Here is a 26,888-nt window from a genome sequence, read left to right on the forward strand (position 1 = left end):
TGAGTTTTGATTTTGACCCAGGTGTCGTCCGCATATCTGTAGCAGTGGCTGGGCCAATTTGTTTCCCCTCTCTGATATGTTTTTATATACATATTAAGCTGACTTTTTAACTCTCTCATGCCCTTCTTCATATTTTAATGTGAATGGAAGAGTGAAACTTGAAAATGACTGAATTTTAAACAAAGAGGGGCACAAGAAGTCAGCTTCAAAGACTGCAGCTCCTGCAAAGTTAAGTTTGCAAGGGTCCCAAAATTTATCCACTTAAATTGGGTAAATTGCCGACAAATGCTAAACTACGTACAGGCAAATATTCATTCTGTGGTCTCTGGTCACCAGGTCGCTTCCAGTTTTAAAAGCAACCACAGTACAGTGAGTCTGTTGAACCAGTTTGTCTGAATTCAGATGACATCACTAAAGCAGTCAGACACAGTTTAAGTGATTTTATTAAAAAAAAAAAAACCCAAAACAAAACAAAACCAAGCTGCTTTGATTTTTAATGTTGAATTAGAAGAACTACAACAGTCACCCACTGCCAACTAATCCCAACAGTCCTGTGAAGGTGTGCTGCGTCTCACTTGGTAGAACTCTGACTGCAGCAGCAGACATACCAGTGCGCGCTTTTCAAAACGCAGTGACTCCAAAACATAAAGCTGGACTCAGATTACAAGACCTGTAGGTCAACTCTTTCCTGTCATTTTCTCCACAAAGTCAGTTTGGTTTAACAGTCTCATGTACTTAACAGTAATCACATAGGAGCTGTAACTGAAAGAGGTGGTGCTGGTGTAGTCTTTTATGGTCGCAGGGGTTTCAACCTGCTAAAATCGGAGCCTAATTAAGTGTCAGAATCATGTCAAAATTAACACAAAGCACTGAGATTAAGCCCAAAGGAGGCTCTGTGGATTATTATAACCGAGCTACCCATGGTGCAGAGCATAGGGCTGGAACACAGTAAGAGAAAACGAAAAAGAGATCAGGTCTACGTGCATGAGAAATCTGGAACTGGTCAGACTGAACTAATTCACAGCAACAGAGTGAGAGGAAGGAGAAGCTGCTGTTACTGAATGTACTACATCTGCTGGGTGGAGTTTCCATTCCAAGTGTTGTTGTCATCCTCACTGTCCTCCTGAGTCCTGAGCCTACAGACTTTACCATCTTTCTTGAATTCCTTGGGACGGTTCTCCAACGTGTGTTTGGAGAGATTTCCCCTGAAATGGAAAATAACAGGACAGTAAGCCAGTTACCACATTCAGAACATAAACTCTCCAAATCAAGAAAAAGAAACAATACATCTGATGTCTAAAAATGTCATTATATTAAGGCCATCACACGTTGTGAAAAAACAACAACATTTAGAATTTTCCCGATCCAAACTTGAAAATGAAGAAAGAAAAAGGAAGTCGACATCAAGCGATAATGAGTTGGTCTTGATGTTTTTAGACAAGAAAAGAAAAAACTGAGATTATGGGTCATCCGATTCCCAACAGGAGGCTTCAGCAGGAACATCATGGAAGCTTTTGTATATATTTCAGTGCACATCTGAGGAGGCAGAGAAGTAATTTCACGAAGCTGAGTGACCCGGAGCAGCATGTAACTGTGTGTCTGACTTAAAACTATTTGTATATTCAGTAGCAGCGCGTGTTTTGTGCTACCTGCACACTTGTTGTCAAATGCAGTGGTCTGATTGGTCAGATCAGAAATACTGTGGAAAAAAGCTTGGGTCAAAAAAAGAAATGCTGCAAATATGTCTAATGACACTAAGCGCTGGATATGAAAGACTGCGTTAAGAACAATTAAGTACAAAAAATATTTTTAAAAATAGGAAATATCTGCACAAATGTTACACACAGGTGTCAAGGCCTTTAATGTGAATTTCTGCAAGAAAAAAATACAGAAAATCAGGGATTCAATGTTAGCCCTAAGAAGAACCTCATTAAAGTCGCATTATATGCGCATTAATGATGTGTGCTTCTACATGTGTGGAGACTGCAAAATGGCCCTCACCTCTTTGCCTTGTTTGAGGCTGATGAGCTGTTGTAAGAGCTGGACTGTTGAGCGGGACCCCTGGGCTGGACAGATGCTGCAGAGGGGGGTGGTGTTGCAAACACAAAGGAACTGAGAAATCTCCATACAGCCAGCAGAGGGTAGAGGAGTGTACCCAGAACTGCCCAAATGCCACCACCAGAGGACTGGACCACTGTGTTTGCAGGCCTGCCTGATTGCTGAGAAGAAGAGTTCATACACTGTCACAGGAGGCGCATTTAAAAAGGATTCACCTTTTCAAACATGCACACGTGTGTGTGTGTGTGTGTGTGTGTGTGTGTCCACACTTTTCTATGTTAAACTGAGTTTGTGCATAAGTCAAAGAAAATTTCAGAGAATTTCATGGCTCCCTCTACATGTTAATCTGCGTTTCTCTTCACCAGCATGTCTTTATCCTGTCTTTCTTCTCTCATCCCAACCGTCACAGCAGATGGCCCCGCCCCTCCCTGAGCCTGGTTCTGCTGGAGGTTATTTTCTGTTAGAAGCGAGTTTTTCCTTCCCACTGATGCCAAAGTGCTTGCTCATAGGGGGTCATGATTGTTTGCTTTTTCTCTGTGCGTATTATTTAGGGTCTACCTTGCAACATAAAGTGCCTTGAGGCGAGAGTGGTTCAGGGTCAGCTTACCTGCCCAGATCCACTCTCTGTACTGGAAAGCCCCCCGTATAATAGAATACTTAACATAAAAATATCACCACAGCAAACCCTGAAAAAACGGGACTTTGATATCTTTTTGATTCTGTCTATTTGGTCTCTTATCTTATTGGATGGTGTTGTATGTGTATATACGTTATGTTCACATATGTGTGCTTGTGTGTGAATGTGTACAGTTTTGTATATGTATGTGCATATATGCATGTACATTATATGCTATATACTCTTACATGTCTTACAATTATTTTTTTAAAATGTTTTCTTTCTATTTTAATTATTTTATTATATTATCCCTCTGTTCAGCACTTTGGCCGACACTTGATGTCTTTTAAATGTGCTATATAAATAAAGATGACTTGACTTGAAAGTAATTTCTTAAGCCTGGAGAACTACTGTTCAAGACCACTTTAAAAATACTGCCAATGGTCCCATTGTTCTCAAGTTATGACATTTACAAGACTTTCAGAAAATTTGAGCTCTAACCTTGGCATGAGATTTAAACTTATCTGAGATTTTTCACCTATAGTATCAATTCGAAACTACTAAATCACTTTGTTCTTAGTTATCACATTCACAAACTTGGACGTCCAAGTTTGTGTCCGTCCAGGATGACAATACAAGCCTTTTATGGCTGAGGGGTAAAAAGTTACAAGGTAATACAGTACATTCCTTCAGAAAAGCAATGACAAGTGACTTAAGACATTTGAGTATTGTAAATGTTTGCCAACCATAAACCATAAACCTTCACAGACATATTGCCAACCATAAAAGAAATCTGCAGTTTTTAATTTAGTCAAGGTTTGTAGAAAGAAACTTTTTTTTTTTAGGTTTAGCAGGGATTTCCACGTTCTGCTAAACCCGCTGAGGTGAAACTTCAATTGTTGCCAAGGAAACCTGTTAAGGCCAAGGCCTGGGCTGAATATGAAACTCTCTGAGTAACTTAGTAACTAACTACTAAAAAGTAGACTACTCACTGGCAAAAGAACAACAGAAGCACTTGGAGCCAGGTCCAGTTCTAGCAGAGTCTTGTTTAGGTCTTCACTGGTGAACTCGCGCCGAGGGAACATGGTTGCGAGGGAAAAGTTTCCATAGCGGTTGCCAACTTCCTGAGGACACCAGGACAAACATTTTACAGTGACTTAGCATGAAGTGATACAGTGCTGGGTGACATGCTTTAACATACTCTGAATAATGAAGAGCTTTGTTTAACACACAGGCTACAAAAATCAGCAAGCAGAAAATCATCCTGATGCTTGAATTAGCAAAAATGCAGCGCAACCACACATACATTACACACTACAGCTGAAAGCGATACATTTAGTACCACAGTGTACATTCACCAGAAGGCCTGCCTCTGTCTCTAGTTGTTAACACTGTGCAAACACTATCCCTGGTGCCCCGAATTTTTATTTTGGATGATTATAATCATGTATGTCTTAAAAAACACCCAAAAACATTAACCTTTATCAGCATGTCTTTCTTAAATCCCTCAGATTCCCACCTCTGGGATCGACACATCATAACTGTGTACATCTGCCTAGCTATAAAACTGTTGTCAGGAGGGAAAAAGTCCAAATCATGTACATTAAGAACTGGAATGAGGAAGCAGTGCTCTGCCTGTGGGGCTGTTTACAATGCACTGAATGGGATGTCTTCAAGCAATCTGGGCAGTTTTGTCCACAATTTAAAGAATGAGGCATCAGAGCTGCAGACAGCTACCAAAGAGCTGAAAGGAGAAATCCTAAAGGCTAAACAAGCCGACAAGCCTTTCATCGATCCGCAGAAATTTGAGGAGGAGAAATCCAGCTGGCTGTGAACAAAGACTTTTTTTTCCTCTTCAAAAATAAAACGTCTGCAATAACCTGGACTTGGCTTGGTATTGCAAAAGAAAAGAAAAAAAAAACACTGTAGGAATCCAGGATGCAAAGACCAGTGCTCAGGATATTTTAGAGGGTATTAATTCACACAGAATTTGTCAATGCTCTAAACTGCTTTTATAACAGTTGTGAGAAATTTCTTCACATTCAGGTAAAAAGTGCCGTGGACCAGACAATATAAGTGGACAGCTCCTTAAACAGTGTGCGAAGGAGCAGAGTCCAGTGTTTCACAACATCTTTAATCAGTCCTTAAAATGACAACATCTCCTTAGTGTCTGGGAGGATGCTGTAATTGTCCCACAGTCATCCAGGCAAGAGACTTTATGTTGGATCCTCTACGGTTTGCTTACAAGCCCCACAGAGGAGTGGAAGATGCTACATATCTTAACTTGCTCCTTAAACACTTGGAAAGAGAGAGGTGTCCTGCCAGACCTATTGATTTGTCTTCTGCTTTTAGTAGTTCAACCGCATGTTTTAAGTCTCAGGAGCTGACCCAATTACAGATGCAGCACACCAGAGAAATCCAGTCATGGTGCATTATAAAGCCACTTTGACTGAACCTCTGTCTCTCCCCGTCTGTGGCTCATTATGCTCCCTTGGTTATGTTCTGTTATGGCCTTTGTAACATTTAAACTGTGTTTGAGTTTCTTTACTTTATTTCATTAATATATCTTACAGCCTTTAAAAGCCTGTGTGTGGTCTCCCAGTTGTCATATCCTTTGAGCCGATTGTGACAAAGATAACCTGATCCTAATATTTATATATTAGGATATCTGGACTGCTCAACAAGAGCAGAGAGGATGTGAAATTCAAGAATCAAGACAGACCTGAGCAGCGAAGTTTCGAGCCTCCTGCAGTCTACTCTGTGAGGGGAACTGGTTGGTGAAGGAGGAGCCGTCTGGGAGGCGGAACTGGATCCTTGCTATGGTACTGAAGAAGAGCGAGGAGAGGATAAAATTTGAGCAGCATATGCATATACACATGCACATCAGACTGTTCACAGAACTGCTAGAAGCTACAGTCAAGCAAAGGTTAGTCCTGCTGAAGGGGAAACCACTTTTTAGGGCCAGAGCCTGGGAACTTTGTATTGTACACGTATGAATTAGTCATGTTTTCGATATGCATTATATTGACTTTTAACAATTCAAGTTAGCAAATTGCTATAATAGTAGTTTATCTATTGAAATAATGCAAGCTGTGGAAACTCCACGTGGTTACCTAAAGTAAACTCAACTTGATACATTTTCATACTAATTTATAGTTGCACTAAAAACAAAAACACATAATTTCTCCACTTTCACATTAGTTTTTTGGATTCAGTCTTAACATTTTTTTTTAATCTTCTGTAATTGCCTCATGTCTCATTCACTTTTGTTGTGTAATACGTGCAACATCCATCCATTGGTGACATCACTTATAGAAGGCTTTCAGCGGTGGCGGTGGTGTGACGAGGCGAGACCTTCACATTTACACAAACTGAAATGCGTGAGTTGTTATCTAACTACTCCTCACATTTTCAGACACATAAAGTACACTCTCCCTCCCTCACAGTGATTAAAAAGCAGCAATTATTCCTAACACAATCAGGTAATGTTTACAGTTTCAAATTCACATCATTTAGTCCCAACAGGATACAAATGTCATGAGCACCAAACTCTGTTTTACATGAAGAGGGTGATCATCCTCGCTTTCATTGTGGCCAAACTTAGCCAAGTCAAAGATTTCCAAACCAAGTCATCTAAAGAATCAGTGGATATTTTAGATTTTGTTTCACTGCACACTACTGCATGACATTTGTGCTGTTTCACGGTGCATTTTACAGGAGAAAGCGGCATCAACAGAAAAGAATTAGATAAAATATTAAAAGAATGACAACTCAAGTGGGAAACACCACTGGGTTTCAGCCATCACACTTATTAGTGGAAAATTTCCTTTTCAACTAATTTCCTACAGAAGGCTATAAGAAAAGAGCTTTCATCATTATTTTAACATTTATGTGTCAGCTATTCTGCAGCTTTAATTTTTCTCAAAACATACTTGTATCAGACACAAGCCCATTTAGATTAGCAACTTTTCGGCTTGTAACAGTGGATTTTTTTTTGTTAAACACCAAATCACAGTTTATACTCCTAAAATACAAAAGTAGGAGAAGCAGAGTACGTGTGGATATATAATGATGATATTAACATATTTAATCCCTATTGAATTTTTTCTCTTTTATTTTGTTGGTGAAACTACAGTTTCTACTGACAGCTCATAACGTGCTTTTGTCATGACTTATATTTAAGGTATCACTTAATTTTAATATATACATACATTACATACATTTGATGTATTTGGTAATTAGATTTATTTACAATATAAAAACAAGTGTGTTCAGTATAAGAACTAGACACGTAGAATGATTTGCCCATGTCGTCTCTGTGTGCTGCTGGGCTCTGAATCGGAGGGCAGCTCCTGAAATCACAAAGAGAAAACAATGATCACAAATAGTTAACTGTTCAGTTTGTCCCTCAAAGCTGAAATAAAGTCCATCCCTGTCCTGAAACAGGTCCTGATTTTCTCAGCTCTTAGATTTTTACTAATGCAGACTATTTTACCTATTTTGAGCAAAGATCAGGCCAGTCGAGCATTGTCAACATTAAAAAAAAAAAAAAAAAAACAGAGCAAAACATACAGAGGTATTAACACAATTATATTAATCTGCTGCCCTAGAAGTTGACAACATGCACTACCAGTCAGAAGTTTGGACATACTTTCTCATTTATCCATTTTTCTTTATTTTCGTGACTATTTACATTGTAGATTCTCACTGAAGACATTAAAACTATGAATGGACACAGTAGTAAACAAAAAAAGTAAGAAATACCTCAAAACGTTTTATATTTTAGACTCTTCAAACAGCCACCCTCTGCTTTGCACACTCTTGGCATTCTCTCAATGAGCTTTATAAAGTAGTTACCTGAAATGGTTTTCCAACAGTCTTGAAGGAGTTCCCAGAGATTTTTAATTTCAAACCCCTCCTCTACATTAACCCATTCACTCAGCAAAGCAGTGGGCAGCTACCAGTCCAGCGCCAGGGGGAGCAATGTGTAGAGACAAAACCTTGCACAAGGATGCCTCAGGGTAGCCTTGCATTCAGTGCATTAGTACCCACGACCTTCCAATCATGGGGTGACCACTCTACCTACTGAGCTATCCCTGCTCGATGCTAAGCACTTGTTGGCCTTCTTGCCTACACTGTGCAGTCCGCCTCATCAAAAAACCATCTCGATTGGGTTTACGTCACTGTGGAGGCCAGGCTGTATGGCACAGCACTCCATCACTCTTCTTTTTTGTCAAATAGCCCTTACACAGCTTGGTCACAAAAGGTTGATTCTGTTCTTCGGGACGTAGTGTTTTCAGGGGGAGAAACGTTTGGTCACTCATCCAAGTCACTTCTTCAGTCTCAGCTCAGGCCAGTGGACACTCTTTCAACGATGAGGAAGTACACATCCTGGACAGGAGAGAATACTGGTTTGTGCGGGGAGTCAAGGAGCCATTTACGTGAAAAGGGAAATACCCTCTCTGAATCAATTAGGGGGCCTAAGGGTACATCTTTAACCATCTTACAATGCTGTGATTGCAGCCATTCCCCAACTCTCTGTGAATGGTACTCATGGCCATTGATCAGTGGTCTGTGATCAGTAGTTGTTAATCAATGGTCATGACAATTTGCATATTTATGATGAAGGAACTGACCTCACAGCCCGTTGTTCATTAAGTGGTGCTAGTTTCAGTCATTGTGGTAATGTTCTGTTTATAAAGTTGGAAACCTGCAGTCATCTGAGACTGAAGAAGTCACTTGGATGAGTGACGAAACGTTTCTCCCACTGAAAATGTCCAGATGAACAGAATCAACTTTTGGAAAGTAAAGGGTGGTTACTTTCAGGAATCTAAAATATCAGACTTTTTTTTTTTTTAAATCAATTTCTTCTTTAATACATAATTCCATATATCTTGCTTCATATATTTGATGTGTTCAGTATGTATCTACATTTTTGTAATAAAAATATTAAAATGTGGTGCTGAAAAATTTCTCAAAATTTTGTCCTTTTAAAAGACTGATTAAGCACTGTACCGATTAACTTTTTTTGAGCAGAGTAAAGACCCTTTCACACCGGATGTGTAAAATTCATGTGAATATTTCAAGGGTAAAAATATTTTGGGATCCGAATAAACGGATCCGACAATCAGATCACTGCATTTGGCAACAATTGCACTCATGGCTCAAATTGCGCAATTGTACTGAATATGCAATGATATAAAAATAATAAAATAAATACAGTTTTACCTCAGACACACAGCTGAACAATACTCCAGCTCACTTGGCTCTCTGAAATGATTTCTCTACCTCCTCATATGTGGTTCGAACTCTGCTAAGAAGAGTTCAAAGTGCCTCACTAACATCCTAAATCATGCAGCCTACACAATGGCACCCTGACTGCCATTAGGTACCAGAATGAAATTCTTAGACCCATCGTCAGACCCCTGCACTGCTACAGTGGGTCCTGGGTTCCTCCTGGTGCCTCGTGTGGTGAGAGTATACAGGCAGTTCCTGAAGAATTAAGGAATTGATGCCATTGAGTGGCCACCAAGCTCGCTTGATTTAAATCTAATTGAAGAGCTCTGGGAAATGATGCTTTGCTGACACTGCCAGGTTGCACCTGACTGTCCAGGAGATCAGTGATGCCCTGTCCAGGAGCTCAGTGATGCCCTGGTCCAGAATTAGGAGGAGATCCCCAGGACACAATCTCTTATACTCTGATCTAATACAATGACAAATTACTGAACTTGGTTACACGGTAATGCTTGCTGTGCTTCCACAGAACACAGCTTTCCACAGAAATGATCTCAGACCAGCAAAAGTCTCTGATCAGTTTACTGTCAAAGGCCAAAAATGTATCCACAATGTGTAAACCATGAGAAAATAGCTGCTGGCTTCTCAGCTTGCCTATCTCAAGTTATTATAAATGGGAGACAGAAACACCTGTAAAACGGAGACAGCATCAATCTCCTATAAGTGCGAAACAAGCGCAGCTTGTGGTGAAAATAGCCTCACTGCGGTAAGTAATGTAAATGATCAATGCAAACGGATGAGGAGCTTTATGATAGTGCTCTATGAAATGAAAGGAGATGTCAATTTGCTTTGTTAAAGTTTAATTTTGTATATAGTTTTAGATGTGATAAGGCCTTGATGTAACGCCAGTAGTCACAGATTGAGTTTACCAGGCTCTAACTAGTTTTAATGTGAATTACAAACTGAGCTGTAACAGCTCAGCCACACATAGACAGCTTTAGTTAAACCCTGTTTCTTTTATTTTATGGTTATCAGCTGTGTTTTCAGTATTTAATCCATATTTCAATTAATATCACCAACAGTGTGTGAATTCAGCCCAAAATACTGTGGGAAAGTGTTCAGATTTCTCAGTAATTTATCTTTGGTTAATGCTGTGTTTTCCCTGTCATTAGTAGCAAATTCATAATTACATTTAATAGCAAGTTCCGCTTGCTATCACTTACAATAAACGCACAGTAATGGTTACTGACTGGGGCAAGCTTAATAACTTCTCAGTTTCTCATGTCAACAGTTTCAACACCTGCTGCAGATCTTCACATCCTTCAGTCGACTACAGTATGACCAGCAAAGCTAATAGCTAAACAACAGCACTGACATTTAATTAACATTTAAGCACAACAGAGTGATTTCCTTAGTTGGGGTAAGGAACTTCATTTTTGTGCATGCATTATCTACCCTGGCTTTCCTCTGATAGCTGACTGTGCGCTAGCTAGCTGAGACTCATTACTGAACAGATAACAAATTACACATTAAACTTACCAAAATCGATGATGATGCCTCGGGTCCCTTTTGTCATAAGTCCAGTTTGAAACAAACAGGAAATCAAATGTAAATGTGGGGTGGCTGTCGCTCAGGAAGATGAGCAGGTCATCCACCAATCAGAAGGCTGGTACTCCAGTCTGCATGCCTAATCCCAAGTTGCTCTCTGATGCATCCATTAGAGTATAAACCACTATGAATGTGTGTGACTGTTAGAGAACACTTACACAGAAAAGTATAGAAAAAAAGTGCTTATTTGAATGGGTGAACAAGGCGCTTTGAGTGCTCAGGTAGAGCAGAAAAAGTGCTATATAAGAAGTCAATTTACCATATAATGCTGGATCTCCTCTCAGTGCCCTTACTTAACCTGCAATTCTCAAACTGGCAGTGGATCTTTTGGGTTCTGTGTGGGTTTTGTGGATGCTCATTCAGATTGTGATTAGAGCTCAAGGCCAATATTGGCTATTTGAAAATATATTGGTATGAGAAAATTAAAGTAAAAAAAGGACTGGATAAACACCCTTCAACCATATTATACTGTATAGTTTGTCAACCAGAGGGCACTTTGCAACTTCCATGTTGGTTTTGAACGCCACAATCGCAAAAAGCAGCTGATCCAAGCACAGTCAGTCAAGTAACTTGTGACAATAAAAGAAACGTATTTTTAAATACCATTGTCATCTTATTAAGGACTCATATGTAACTACGCAACAAATGTTGAGATATTTAGGTTTTATTAGTTTGAAAGGAAAAATATTGGCTCACATATCAAATTTTAACTGACCAAATATCTACATCAGTCTTAAAAATCAGTCGGACTCTAAATGTGAAGAGATTGTTCGCTTCACCTATCAGTTGACTCAATAATGCATGTGATTGCTGTACATTACTTCTTAAATTTAAATGGTCCACTCACCTCCTCTCCCTAACTAATGCCTCCTTCCTGGCCTCCTCTTCTGCCTGCCTGGCCTGCAGCAGCGCCAGCTTAGCAGCCTTTTCGTCCTCTCGTGTTTTGGTGTAGCGCGCTGCTCTGTCAGCTCGGTCCTGCAAAACACAAAGACAGGAAGCAGATACAGCCAGAGTTGGGCACAACACATTCCAAAGTAATGCAATACTGTAGTAACAATTACTTTTTGCAATAAATAAAAAACAGGATAAAATAAAAATGCTATTTTCTCTCCAAACTGGGAAATCACTCTGTTACAGCCACCAATTAAATAAAACCAATAGTACAAAAATACAGGCAGTCACCAGTCCTACCCCTCAGCCCCTAGTACACACACCTATGGTATTAATTTCAAAATCCTATGTAACCTTGTTCTCAAGTTATCAAATTCACAAGATCTTTGGAAAACTTACTCTGACGTTGAGGTCAAAATTCAAACTCGTCCAAGATTTTTAGTAGATGTACCTATTGTATTCATTTGAAGTTCCTAGATCGCATCATTCTCGACTTACTGCATCTAAAAACTTGGGTGTCTACATTGCTCACTCAGCAGGGTGACAACAACACCCCACCAGGTTTTTACAGCTGAGGGGTAGAAAGTGAAGAACGCAAAACAGAATGTCTGTGAATGTCCTCAGTGATCCAGGTCATCGTAGTCTAAGAAGCTTGGAAAGAAAAGCGTCTGGAATTTCTTTAAGTTTCCTTGAAGACGATTCACCTCACATCCGAGAAGCTTCTTTGGTTCTAAGAGCAACTGGTGGAGAGTCCCAGATTTTAAGCCCTATGGGAGCGTCCCAAGAGGGTCATGGACCTGGCGGTCCATCTGCATCTAAAGGACAAAGGTCACTCTTTCGAGGATGCCAGTGTTCACATTTTGGACAGAGAAGATGGAAAGAGGAGTGAAAGAAGCCATCTATGTCCACTGTGAACGACCATCTTTGACCGGAGGGCGGGGCTTACGACACCAACTGTCTGCCATCTATAATCCAGTTTTTAGATCCTTTCCCAGACGCCTTTACACCCAGGATGTGAGTGGGGCAAATTTCAAATATCAGATTATAAGATGTTTACAACAACTGAAATAAAATTTACTGTCAAAACCTTTGGTCTTTCACAGTAAACTCTACAACTGTCCTTAGCATGGGAATTCAAACAGACGTTAGAAAATCTGTTAAGATGTCTGTAATCCAGTAATCTAACACATGACTACACTTAATCACCTCTACCAGGTTATGTTTTTGGTTGCATCTACGCTTGTGTCATTCTGTCTGTAAACAAGACAGCTGAAAAAGTTTTGAATGAATTTGAAAAAAATTCTGTAGGGGTGAACAATGGGGTCATGTAAACGATCCATTAAAATGTGCCTTACATCCACCGAAGTCTTCACGCTCAACTTACTGATACATTTTTTTCAGCAGTGACACAAACTGTTATAACTGAAGAGACTAGGATTCCTACAAGTGTGCTTTGTGTGTAGTCAACATGTTGAAAATACTGTATAAAGACTTTAAATATGTCACATTTGAGCTCTGATGCCTTTCTTTCAAGTTTCACCCAAACCAAAATGAAAACACATCCATCCATTTTCTTTCCTGTCACAGAGCTGACACAGCAGGGGTGTTTCAGGACTTTCTGTGTTAGCCCTTCCACAGACTTCCAGCCTGTACAAGTGTGTACTGACCTCTCGCTCCATTACAGCTGGGACCACAATGGGATAAACAGATATATACTGCAAGTAGTGTAGAAATGTTTAGCTGATTTAGAGTTTAGAAATGTGTAAACATAGAATCTAGAATTATTGTAGAGACACTGACACTGCCCTCAATGTAATAAAGGCCTGACTGTGTCATGAACTTAGGAGTATAGTATAGGAGACCCTCCCCAGTTGAACTGTGAAAGTAAAACAGAGAGGAGTTAATGCTGAGTGGAAATTCCCCAGAGAATGTTTGGGTGGGGGTCTCAACATTTGTAACTGGATAACTGTGGTCTGGAAGGGAGATGGGTTTTATGACCTCTAGGGAGTCACCTACACCCACAGTGTTTTAACTGTCACGCACACACATCCACACGCACACTCACTCACAAGCACTCACATAGACATGCGGGAACGCGCACATGTAGGCATTCATGTGCTCGTGCACATAGACACACAGACAGCCCACCGTGGGGGTTTTATGATAGGGTCGCCCCTACAAAACTGTGTTTCACAGACAAAGGGGGGAAGATTTTGCAGGGGGGCACCGGCCTGGCAAGGCTTCCCTTCTAGAAGATGCATGCTTAAATGAAGATGAATAAAGATGAATAAAGGTTTTGTGAAATAACTACTGAGTTCCGGTGCCGTCTCTGGATGCCTCGACGAATAAAAGAACCGGGGTAAAACTGATTTAGCAACAGTAGCTCAACACATGCTAAATAGAGCATAAGTTAATATATAACTTAACAACTATCTAAAGGTCTGATGATGTAAAACACAAAGGACAGATTTCTCTGAGGGGGACATGATTGTTTTTGGTATTCCTTCCAAACAGAGCAGATAAGGTTACCATAGCAATTTGCTGTTTGACCCGTTCCCTGGCAGCCTTCTCCTCTGCCTTCTCTCTATTCCTTTCCTCTAAGAGTCGCTTGGTTTTCTCCTCTTCTTGTTTCCTCTTGAAGTCCTGCATGTCTTTCCCCACTTTCCGTCTCTCCATTTCCTTTCTGATTTCATTCTGAATCAGAGACAAAACACAGGTAGGTTAAGCGTGGAGTGGCTCATATTCTAAAAAGACATCATCCAACACACTACTAACAGGTCAGAGCTGTAACAACATGTTTAAGAGGAACACTACAAAACAAATTAGTCACCAAATGAAAACAAAGCACTACTGACAATACCCATGATATGAAAAGTGCCGCTGTCTATAAAAACAAGGATTAAACACAGTTTAAAGCTGTTCTGCACCAATGGGGGTTGATCGAGCTTTGAAAGCTTGTGTTACTAATTCCTACAGGTGTTCAAACTTTTCCGGGTCACTTACAGCCCCCTCTGTCTGCAGTGTTTGAACACACTGTGGTACCAAACGCTCGTGAGCATCAGTTAGAACATGTAAAATGTCAGGTTTGAGTTTGATATTTTGGTCTCATCCGTCTCATAGGCACTTATTTACATTGGAAGACGAGTAAATTTCCTTTTTCAGGTTGCACAAAAAGTGTTCTACTGATGGACATTGCAGGGCTGTACTTTATTGTAATAGCACATATTGTTTGTCAGTATTTACTTGGTTAATTTTTCAGGCAGTTTCATTTTTGATTTATATTCGTGTATCTTAAAGTAACATAAAAGTGCTTTGTTTTGATGTTGCTGAGAGCATTTTTTGGGTTAGTATTTTAAAATCAAAGTACTTAATAAGAAAGACCTCAATGTTACCTTGTTCACATATTTTTTCATGTTATTCAAAAGAGTTGATATTTGATGAAAGTAGTTGTGTTTGTGTTGCTACTGTTACGGCCCTATCGGGGCCTCCTCCTGAAGTTGCCTGTGTGGTCCTACCAGCTCTCCTGCCTTAGGTGCCACCTTTTTCTTTTGTACAGCTGCCTTCCATCAGCAAGTAAAAGTATTTCAGCCAAGAGAAAGGTGAGCTCCGGTGCCAGAGTGCCATGTGAGTGGCTGCAGCTGGTTGTTTGGTCCTGCTTGGTGGCTTGGCTTAGTTACTAACCCTTTTCTGACTTACTTTTCAGTTTACTGACCAACGTTTCAGTTTTGTTTTGTTTCTTTAAATGGTGATAGCGGCTTGTCAGTCTCTGTTAGTTGAGTTATTAATAGAACCTTTAATAAAACTCTTTAATTTAACCATTTTGCTTCTCTGTCTCCTTTTTTTGTTACTTTCTCTCATCGCCTGGACCCTTTTAGGGGAACGTAACACTACAGTGACTGCCTTTTTTTATTTATTTGAAATGACTTTGATAAAGATGTTAATTTCTCCATTTCTTTTGAACTTAAAGAGCAAGTGTTTTTGTTTCCTCTAGTGAAATTTATTTTGGTTGAGATGTTAAGCATTTAACAGTTTGGACTGTTTACTGTTAGTTCCTACAATTAAATTCAGTCTTAAAAATCACAAATATAGTCTGGTTTTTAGTATCACAATATATCGTATCGTCTCCCCTGTACTGTGATATATATCACATCGCCAGATTCTTGCCCCTAGTAATAAGTAATCCATTTCCTGTATTGGAGTCGGGGGGTGGGCAGGTCACTCTTTCACTGTTTGTCAGTGACAGAAAAAGCTGTTCAGGTTGTTGGTGATCTGTTGGTGGACTGGGTGGCATTAGGCTTGTAATTGGTTAACTTCTCGAGCCCTTTCCAGACAGAAGGAGAGTCATAAGCTGACGGCCACTGTATTTTCTTCTGTCTGTTTAGCCTCTCATACTGCCTTGCTAAACCTTTACTTTGATGACTTGAAACAGTCGCTGTCTCAACTCTGAAACACTTCCTCTTTTCTTGCTTTGGCCTCCTTAGCTGGGAACCAGGACTTATCATTATAACTCACCCTGGTGCATGATGGTATACAGCTGTAGGCATTGTTTACTATGACGTAACAAAATGTTGTCTTCTCTGGTCAGACATTTAATAACTTGTCTGTATTTGGGGAGTTCCTGTCTGAGGTTTGCTTTGTTAAAATCACCAAGAACAATACCTGAGGATTCTGGGTTTGTTCACTCCACACACTGGGCCTCCTGTACGCTGGCCTTTGGAAGAATAATCACGCTGAGCAAAATAATTGAAGTATACTCAAAACGGGGAAAAAGGTTTGCAGTGGATGAAACAAGTTTCTAGGTAAGGATAGCAATGTTATTAAATAACAGTCACATGGTTAAACCAACCACTGCCTATATAAACACAGATTCCTCCAGCTTTTGTCTTGCTGCAGATCTCCGTGTGCCAATCTGCTCTGAAGAAGTGGAATCCTGCCAGCTGCATCGCAGAGCCCAATATTGATCCGCACAGCTACATTTCCACAAAACAGCCGATGAAGAGGGGTCTCTGTTTTTCCCTCTCAATCGCTGGAGTTCATCTGTTTTATTGTGAGGACCAGAGATGGGCAGTAACGCGTTACTGTAATCCGATTACTTTTTTCAAGTAACGAGTAAAGTAAGGGATTACTATTGCAAAAACGGTAATAAGATTACCGTTACTTTCCCGTAGGAACGCTGCGTTACTGCGCTACTAAAACCGTGATTTTTTGGCGAGACTGTCTCATGACAGTGACGTAAGTGAGTGCGAGGTTCGTGACAACAGCTGTGTGCAGATCAACAATGTTATCAACAATATATCGAGTGCGGGAGAGAGTATGAGCGTGCAGCGTTTAAAGTGTGGAAGTACTGATCTTACTTTGAGTTTGATTACATAAAACGTGGCAAAAACATTAGCGTCCATTGTGCGTGGGAAGAAAACTTCTTTTTACAGCGAAAAAAAACCCTAAACTTCCAAGCAAGCACCGAGTGCGCTACGACGTAATGGGAAATTCACAGAGAAACTCGTGGATTCTTCCACTGCCCGCTGCGGCACACCTGCACCAGGGTAAACCTCCGCCTTCCCTACTCCTGCTTTACAGGTGAAAATAGAGCAAAAGGACCGCTAGTCTTTGATTTTATTTATTTTCTGCTGTGTTTTACTTGCATCTAGTGAGTGTAAACACACAAAAAAAATATTTTATTTTATGTGCTGGAATGTGCAGAAAATAGGTTTAAATATTAAACAAATTTCTTCCAGTCAGAGAATGTTGCATGTAATTAAATTTTTGCTTGATGCATAAAGTTAAAAGATTAAAACTAATAAAACAAGTTTTAAAAAGGGACTTTTCCATTGGATTACATTTTGTATGATGGATTATGTAGAAAAAGTAGAATTGGGCTGAAAGATCTATCACTTTATCACCTATTCAGGTTGTAAATCGTGTTTTAAAAAAGTAACTAAGTAATTAATTACTTTTGAAAATAAGTAATCAGTAAAGTAATGGGATTACTTTTTGGGGGAAGTAATCAGTAATTAGTTACTGATTACTTTTTTCAAGTAACTTGACCAACACTGGTGAGGACACACTGGAGAGGAAAGAGACACACGAGCACACTGTCTGGCTTTCCTCTCCTACGGTGTCTCACGTTGTGAATAAGAACGGTCCAAATGTTGGCAGTTGAGGTGATGAATGATAGAAATAAGTCTTAATGGGTTGCAGCCCTTATGTTCATCAGCTTATCTCTGGTGTAAGAAGTTCTGGTTGAATGCAAAGCAGAGTTTACGAATAAACAGAGCGCATCAAAACACCACGCCACCTTCACAGAAGAGCCCACTTTGCCCTCGTGTGACCTCAGCTCAAAGGTAATTAACTCATATCTGTTGAAACAACACATTGCTGTTGTAGATGCCCCAGTGGATCACATGGTGAAAATCCTTCAAGTGTGGTCTGACTGTTCCCTTAGCGTAAACAAAGATAAATGGGCTATGCTATGGCCAGGCATCGGATTTGTTATGTTTCTCTGATATTACACTTTTCACTTTATGTAAGCATCATTGCAAAAAACCAGGGCCTACAAACACTGTGCTCTTTCTGGTTAAACAGTTTTCAGTGTTCAAAATGTCTTACCTCTTCTTCTCCTTTCTTTCTTTGCTCTCGTCTCTCCTCCAGCTTCTTGGTCAATCTGACAAAGTAAGAAAATGATCCAATCACACATCGAGCTGGTATTTTATCTTTCCAGTCTCATGTCAATCGTAACCCAGTCCCGAAATGCCAAAATTAATTATGATTAAACTTGGCAGTCTGAGTCTTTGTTGTTCTTTGCTGGTTACGTGTAATGTTTTAATCGAGCTATGGCACAGAAGGTTTGGTTGACATCCATCACGCCACACCTTAATACGCTGCCAATATTTCTCCAGGGTTCTAAGCTTGTGTCTTAGAACCCTGGAGAATACTGGCAGCCACCAGTGCTACCCCTGGGCCTCCCAATAGACCCATCTATGATGAAAATGTGAACATTTACAGAAAAGTCGACCTGACTTTGAGGTTAAGGTCACTGGAAGGCAAACTCATCAGAGATTTTTAGTAGCTCCACCTTTGCTATCAATTTAATTAAAAAAAAAAATAAAAAAAAAATCACATGTTGCCTTGTTCACGAGTTATCGTATTTTCAAACTGTCCACGTTGCCCACCCGCCCAGTAGGGTTTTGGCAATATCAGCCTTCTATAGCTGAGGGGTCAAAAAAGCAGCGTCTCAGACGTTAAGCTTACAAACACAAAGATCAAAGCACAGCTTCACAAAGCTACTCTCACATTTTTATTAATACTGCAGTGAAACATTAGACTTGATTGTTATTCTGCTGTAAAAGTTGCCATTTTTTGCAATTTAACACAAAGAACATCCTCTGTTTAGATCACACTCAGCCTGACATGCATTTGTGTACCCACCGTTCCACCTTAGCATCCAAGTTTTCTTCACCCTGAGTCGGATGATCTAAAGATGCATTCTCTGGACTTGAGGGAGACACTATGTAGAACAGGGACGCAGAAGAGAAGCACAGAGTTAAGACCTTGTCAGCATGAACACAGTCTGAGCATAATCTTTTCCCTACATCCACACAACCTCGTTAAATTCCTGATCCATCAAAAAATGGAAATGGATCAAAATCTCCACAGCTAGTGGTCTGAACAAGTGACCGTTTCAGATCTTCAGTTAACAACGATTGTTTGCTGTATAGCTTCATTAACAGCAGGTATTGCTATCTGAACAGCGATCACACATGATCCCCAAATCTAGGGTGGACTTTTTTTTCTGACATGTTTTTTTTTTTTTTTTTTTTAAACACAAACTCTCAGGTGGTCAAAGAGCATATTTCTAAACTTTGGTGCACTGGATTTAAAATTTCCTCCACTAAGAGGAAAGTATGTGGCGCAGGCTCAATCACCTCCTGCTGCTTCTGCTACAGGCTCTGTGGTTTCTGTAGATGATAGAGGCACTGCTGAAGCTGAGGCAGGTTCTGTGGCTGAGCTGGTCGCTACAGGATCATCTGCCTCTGATGACACTGTCCCACTTCCACTCTCCTGAGTGTGCATCTACCAGAAAGCAGGGAGAAAAATCATAACACAAAAAAATTATTTGAATTAAATATCTCGTGTTAACCAAGAAACATTACATGTATTTGGTTATTACCAATACTGATAATTTAGAGCAGCTGTGGCATTCTTCAGGAAATTCATGTCCCAGCTTACATAGTAACTGGTATCCTTACAGCACAACCTTCCAAGTCGTTGTGCTATCTGTCAACGCTACGTGTAGTTACATTTCTCAGGAGGTACACACCAGGTTATGTACAAGGCTGCTGCGTTTGGTGGGGCTCTCCTTGTGGTGTAAATTACGACGTAGATCTGACACAGAAGTATAATTCATGTGTAACATTGGGTGGTGGTCTAATACATTTGATGAGCACTGTATATTATGAAACTCACTACTGGAAGGGCTATAAAATCATACGTGCTCAACCTCACAACATATGGAACTTTAACGTCATGAGCAGATAAAAGAACCTCAATTCCACTGCAAAAGCAGCAACTTTTAACTAACATCAATATAATGTTGCACTGATACAGTGTGCAGCATGACTGTGCAAACAAAAATGACCTGTCACCTCATTACAAAGGCCAGAGTGTGAGTCTTTAAAGGGTCTCTGGCACAATCTCTCTACCAACGGGATACCAAGTACTGACAAAGTATGGTTGATTTCTGCTGCCATCTTCATTTAAAAGAATTTGTCATGTGCACACAGACACACACAAACATCACATTGCTGAGCTGCAAAATAGAATCACGACTCCAGGAACAGTTATTTCAAAAAAATAATTAACAGTAGGGTTGCCCGTAGCTGTAAAAGTAACTGTACATAATTCACACATTGCATCAGTACCTGATCAACTCTGTTGATTCTCTTTATCAGTTCTTCAGCAGACACACTTCCAGCGATGACCTCCAAAGGAATCCCGTTCTCTCCAATGAAGAAGCTCGATGGTACGCACACCACTGGATCTTAAGGGTGGTTTTGTTAAGGCCCAAGTTTCAAGCAACTCACATGAGTGATGTGAACTGACTGAGTCTTTAAATAGCACACATCATTTACATTAAAAGGGTTTCTAGTGGATTCTAGTCCACAGGCATACAGAGCAGAAAGGGTTGCCAATAAACACAATACACCAAAACAACACCAAACATTTGAGTACGCCTGCTGACCTACGAGACTTTGTGAGGGTAGCATGAATGTGCACAATCTTTACTGCATTTCCTTCTAAAAATGACAATACGATAACTGACATTAAGAACTGCAAAAAAAATGTGCTCATTCATTCAAGCCCGACGTTACTTATTCCAGTCATTAGTTACAAGCAGATGGATCTTGGTAGCAGGTTCTCATCATTACTCTCATTATTTTCTTTGAAGGCTTTAAACCTTACCATCTCAGTTCATATCACACACGTCATTAACACTTCAATTGTCTGACTGATTCTTGAGTGTATCTGAGGAGGAGTTATAATCACGGCTTCAGTCTTGTTGGAGTTTAAAATGAGGGAATTATCGGTGAGCCGGTCACTAATGCGGGATTAACAGTCAACTAGGGTGGACAGCCAATCCAGCTGGTGAGGCTTAAAAGACACTTACAATTAGGGCTGGGCCATATCATACCGTTCACGGTAATACCGGTGTAATTTTGGGCAACGATAGGAAAATGAAATATCGCGATAAAATATGGGTAAAACGCGCATGCGCAGTGCCTATATTTACATACGCACATGGCGGCGACGCAGAATGAGAAGAGCGAAAGCAGATCGTTAAATGAAACGGATGAACCAGAACTGGTTTGTAAAAATGCTGCAGCTTCAGTGGTGTGAAACTGGTTTAGCTTTCGTCCCTCAGATACACAACAAAGCACTATTTTTGGTAGCGCATGCTAGCGGGCCGTCGTTATTACCGTGTTGCTTGGAAAATACGGCACACTTAAAATCAATCCTTTGATTTTTCTGAAAGTCGACAGTGCCTCTTATAATCCCGTGTGCCTTATGTATGAACTCTGGTTGTGTTTACTGACCTCGAAACGAGTTTATGTACACGGCGCTCGAAACTCTCTCAAATGTTTCAGTACGACTTTGCTAAGCTACGAACCCGCACCGCTTGATGGATTGTCGGAGCATTAAGGCTATCGTAGGCAGGAGCCTCGCGGAGTGATACGTAATGTGCTTCAACATCTTGTGTGTGTATAAGCTCTTTTTAAGTTTTGTGGATATTATACATGGTTATGCTGAGGATACGTCGGCCAATTTCCACTGGAAATGCCTTTTGGTTAAACTGTCAGCAAGTAATTTGCCTTTGCACTGTTACATTTTTATATAACTTTAATGCACTTAAAAAACAGCTGCTTGTTTAAGTGAAAATACATTAATGGGGTTTTTTGCACTAATAAAGTTGTGGAGTTGTAAAGTATTTTGTCTAGTGTCAATTATATCGTCAGTTATATCGTTATCGCAAATTTTCAAATGTATATCGTGATAAATATTTTTGATCATATCGCCCTGCTCTACTTACAATCGAATGTCATTGGCTTAAAAATGGTAAAAAACAAAACACCAGAGAAAGATTGAATGATACCGGCTAAAGCAAGCATGTAAAAGGAGAATAACAACAGACCCAGGATGGAACCCTGAGAGACACCGCAGGTCAAACAAGCAGTGTAGGAGGAGAAGCTGCCCTAAAGGAGAACGTCCTTCCAGATAAACAGGGGGAAAATCAGTCAAGTGCTGAGACAGAAACACCAGCCAAAGCCTTCAGCCTATTAGGTAAAATTAAAGCAATTACTTTATATATTTGTAAGGAGCAACCTGATCATAATGGCAAGGCAATGTTCATTAAAAGAGTTTACTAGGTGCCCAACATTATCATCAGCAGAGGCTGAGAAATTAAAAAGAGACGAGAACTTAGAAATAATAGTATAAATATAACAATGCTAAGAGTTAAAAGTTAAGAAAAATATCTAAACAGAGGCAACATGTACTGTGACCTCAGTTTCAAGCTAAGAAATATGGGCTAACATCAGCATCTGTTGTCTCAATTTACAGTACTTTGCAAGCATCTCAAGCCTGCCTTCATTTCCTTGGATTTTGCTTCTATGAAGGCAGACTTCTGTGTAAAGTTTTTAAGTTGTCTTGAGCAACAATTCTAAAAACTCCTTTGTTGAACTGTGAGGATAAGCCACAGCAGCCTGGAGAAAAGCCACACAAGCAAAACGTGCTCACAGAAAGCTCTAAAATCAGATCAAGTCAGAACTTTCTTACTGTGAGGCTCCGGCAAGACACCCAGTTCCCAAAGACAAGTCAGTAATAAGTTTAGTTAATAAGTTCAAACCTCGCACAACAGAAGGATACAAATCTGGGAGAACTGTGCACACGTGTCACTGTGGGGAAAGAAGAAAAAATTGAAACATTTCATGGTTTAACTCCATGTACATTAACATCTGTTTAGAGGTATTACATCAAATGCTTGTTAGACTGACAGAGTGATCGAGATCTACATCAAAAGGCAAAAACCCACAATGATCAATACTTTTCTAAATTCTTCATTCGACATTTAGTGGTGACTCACACAAAATTCCACAGCACATACAATTTTTGGTGACTGTTAAGCTACGAACAGGTAACAGAAGACTTTATAACACATCTTTTTAAAAACAATAAGTTTATGCATAAGTTTAATAAGGTCTGGTTTTCTGTTCTTCTACTTTCTCACACTGTCAAGCTCAATACTTGCATCATTACTCTAGTCCAATCATCTTCCTGTCCACCTTCTTTGAGCCAATTAGCCTCTGGTTTAAAAAGACTCTCGTCCATGCAACCAACCTCCTCCCCATCTCCACCTCAGACACCTCAGTCATAGCTCCATCCAAGCCTCAGTCTTCATCTTCATCGCCACCAGAGTCTAGACTCCAGGGCGTCCTGTCTCAAATCCCATCACTGCTGTGATTCATCCTGCTATGATGGATCATCGGGGTCTAATCGCCAAATACAATAACTTTTTTATGTCAATAAATCATGCTGTGACATGCGATGTCAATCAATATTCATAATCGCCGTACCTATGACAATGTTTATGCAGAGTTTCATTCAGATTGGCCGACACGGTGAGTAGGAGACAGGGTACACACAGACTTAGGTCATGTTCAACTGATTCAATATTGAGAAGCTGAAACAAAATGATGTGTAACAGATCATATCTACAAACATCCATGAAGCACCCTGTCATATGATTTTAAAGTCACCACAGCAAGTTTTGCTAGTACACCTCAATCTATTGTTGATTTTATGTACAGTTAATTCCACACAGGTAACTTTAAATCCTGGTTCATCATTTAGCAGTTTACTTTCAACTAAAATGACTCTTTACCTCTTGGCCTCCACTTTGATGGCCACGCAACATTTCTGGGCTGCCTCTGAGACCCTGTCATCCTCCCAGCTGGACATCAGCTGTGCTGACTGTTCATCTTCTCCTAAGGACAGAGTGACAGAAAACTGATGAGACATGTGGTCAAAACTATGGGTCCAGCTTCACAGATGGAACTGCAGAAGAGTGCAAGTCTCATCTTTTCCAACTCTTACAGTAACGTCCCTCTGCGTAATCTGGGATCCACTTTTCTCTCTTCTGTTCTCAGTGTTTCTGTGATGCACTGATGTATTACAGAAACACAACTGTGCCAGGACGGAGACACAAAACCTTTTTTTTACCCCACAGAAAACAGAAGCTGCTTTTCACTTTGTGTCAGCTTTGTGCTTGACAACATCTGTTCAGATCAAAAGTCACATTAAAATCAATAAACTGTTGTATACTACTAACACAGGCTGTTTATACCTGGTCCAGTGTGATGCTGAGACTTATTGTAGAGAGCTGTTTAAAGGAGACCATGCCATGGGTCTAGTTCTTTATAATTCGTTATTTATTATACATATGATCGTAGGCCTTTCCATAAATGTGTTTCTTTTTACATTTCGCTTTCTGATTAATTACAAAACACAGAGATATATGCGGCATATCGTGAACCATGCTGACTATGTGGAGCTCCTTTTGCTCCAGAGTGCCCTGTCATACTGTGATGTAACGACGAAGGCGCCGCGGCTGGCCACACGAGTGTACTCGGCTACTGTTCTGGAAGTGGACGGACGGTCCGTCATTTATGAAATCCTCGGACTGGCCTGCGGAATGCAAACAACTAACGCTAGCGTTACGTCAGCCCGGTTCAGCTGTGAGGACAGCAGGTGCTGTTGCACAGGACGTTACACCGACACACCGTGTACACCATAGATACGTTACTAGACTTCTGTATTCTTGCTGTCGATGGGTATTCATCAAATACATATGACGACTTCTTTCATACCACACTGACTATGCTAATTAGCTAATGGCTACAATGGCTTCCAACGCTAACTGGCTAGCACCATGTAGAGTTTTCGCATGTTTTCCACTGTTACCTGTGATGACAACGACAAAGACCAAACTCCGTTGTTTAGCCGATTTAATGGCATCGGGAATTGAACCCTGAAACCAAAGCATCATTGCAAGCTGAGTTCTGTGTTTCTGCTTTGGAGACACGGATGAGCAGCTAGGCTTACCAAACCTAAAGCCCAGTCAGCCTGTCACTTTCTACTTCCGCTCACAGCGCACATCAGCTGGCTGCAGCGTCAGCTTCTCTTCTTCTCTCCGGTTTAACGACAATCAGCATCCTAAGTGTTGCATTACTGCCTCCTTCAGGTTCACTAGTTAATTACAATCAGTTCAACTCTATGCTAATTAATTATTCTCGAAAAGAGTCTCCTTCTGTTCTTCCCTGGCCCTAAACTTTACAGATCTCTAATCACCTCTCCTCTTGTTCATTGCATCCATGTGTCAAATCAACACAGTTACATTCTAAAGAATTATGGGGAGTAATGAAGCGCCCATGACTGTAGAAAAGAGTGTTTATTTAATAAGAAATGGGATAATGGGCAGATCCACTGCGGAGTCCAGGCCCACCCACTGCCATAGTGACGGGCAAACTTAGCACGGCTTCGTGAGTAACATAATTAAAAGAGACATAAATACTAGAAGTATTTTATGTAGGGATCATCCATAAACTATGACACATCTTTTTTGGTACTGTTCTTCTCAGTGGCGGTCCTAGCCTGTTTGGCGCCCTGGGCGAACACTCCCTCCCTGTATCTTTTGCTCGTTTCTCTTCCTCTTCTTTTCTCTTTTTTCTAAACTGAGGACCTGATGGCTTTGAACTTTTCTTGTCCATCTTCCATTGGTTTTAATTTTGCACTCCAGTATGAACACCCATCCCTCAACCCAACATGATCTAACACACCTACATCTTAGTTCACAGATTCACTTTGTCTAAGGTGCATTTCTGAGATTTGAGATTTTCTCCCTGTGAGGCTTGGATTTACAACATTATAAATGAAATGCGCTCTATTTGGAAGCCCCCCTCCCCTTTCGACGGCTTGTGTGTGAGACTTTAAATCATCAAACTGTAAATTTTAAATTGTTATTGATCCCTTTATCCCTAGTCCTAAAGTGTATTTTTATTTTCTTACTCTTCTTATATATATTGTTTGTTTACTTGCACTGCTGTAACTGGAGCCTCGTCGTCTCGTCTCTCTATATACTGGACTGTAGCGGAGATGACAATAAAGTTTACTTTGACTTCAGCAGCAAGCAGGTGCACCGAGGGCTCTCGCGTTCACTTTTCATGTATAGAATTTCGAAAAAACACCGGTGCAAATTATAAGTCTGTATTATAATGTCTGGTGTTTTCGTGTTTGTTGTTTTGTTTTTATTTTGTTTTATTTTGCGAGTTGGTTATTAGATGCTGCTCCAGCCGGTCAGAGAATCCCCCGCCGCTCCGCCCTCTCCTCTCTGCGCCGCAAGCAGCAGGCGCACCTCGCAAACGAAGGGCGCCCTATACTCCCAGGAAATGGGCGATAGAAAACCGATCGGTGCCTATGCCATTCCCAATATGCGCTGGCTGACGTCAGGGCAGCACGAGTACGAGCATTTTTTTAAAAAATTTTTTTGCCGATGCCCGTGATGCCGCCCCCCACCACGATGCCGCCCCGGGCAACCGCCAGTGTCGCCCGTATCTATAACCGCTACTGTGTATTGTAATTGGTCCAGCCCAGAGTTGCTCATGACAAATTGGCTAATCCACCTCCTTTCATTGTTTATACCATTACAAAAACAAACAAACATAAAAATGCGGTAAGCTGGTGGGTAACAGGCAACGACAGTGCGTTTCTCACTGTAACATGCATTTGAATGGACTTCTCGCCAGACACAAAGTGTAGGTTTTCATCTTGTGAATAACTTGAAAATCTTAGCTCAAACAGCTGCAAAACCTGTTTGCCCAACACCATGATGCTGAATTCTATAAGATAAAGCCATAAATATGTGTCTTCT

At 40.5% G+C, this 26,888-nt stretch overlaps 1 protein-coding gene across 1 annotated transcript; it reads right to left on the minus strand.

The window, feature by feature from the left end:
* Positions 1-425: 425 nt before the first annotated feature.
* Positions 426-25,135, minus strand: ubxn4 (UBX domain protein 4). The gene is made up of 13 exons (XM_082509100.1): positions 24,923-25,135; positions 23,844-23,946; positions 22,829-22,857; positions 20,326-20,444; positions 19,330-19,477; positions 18,833-18,911; positions 18,014-18,068; positions 13,937-14,101; positions 11,364-11,491; positions 5,397-5,499; positions 3,667-3,798; positions 2,002-2,219; positions 426-1,205 (listed from the first exon to the last, which is right to left on the minus strand). The coding sequence occupies exons 1-13, from the start codon at positions 25,005-25,007 to the stop codon at positions 1,067-1,069; spliced, it is 1,503 nt and encodes a 500-aa protein (XP_082365226.1). The 5' UTR covers positions 25,008-25,135; the 3' UTR covers positions 426-1,066.
* Positions 25,136-26,888: the final 1,753 nt, after the last annotated feature.

The sequence above is a fragment of the Aulonocara stuartgranti genome, assembly GCF_965226115.1.
Source record: "Aulonocara stuartgranti genome assembly, chromosome: 16".
Taxonomy (NCBI): Eukaryota; Metazoa; Chordata; class Actinopteri; order Cichliformes; family Cichlidae; genus Aulonocara; species Aulonocara stuartgranti.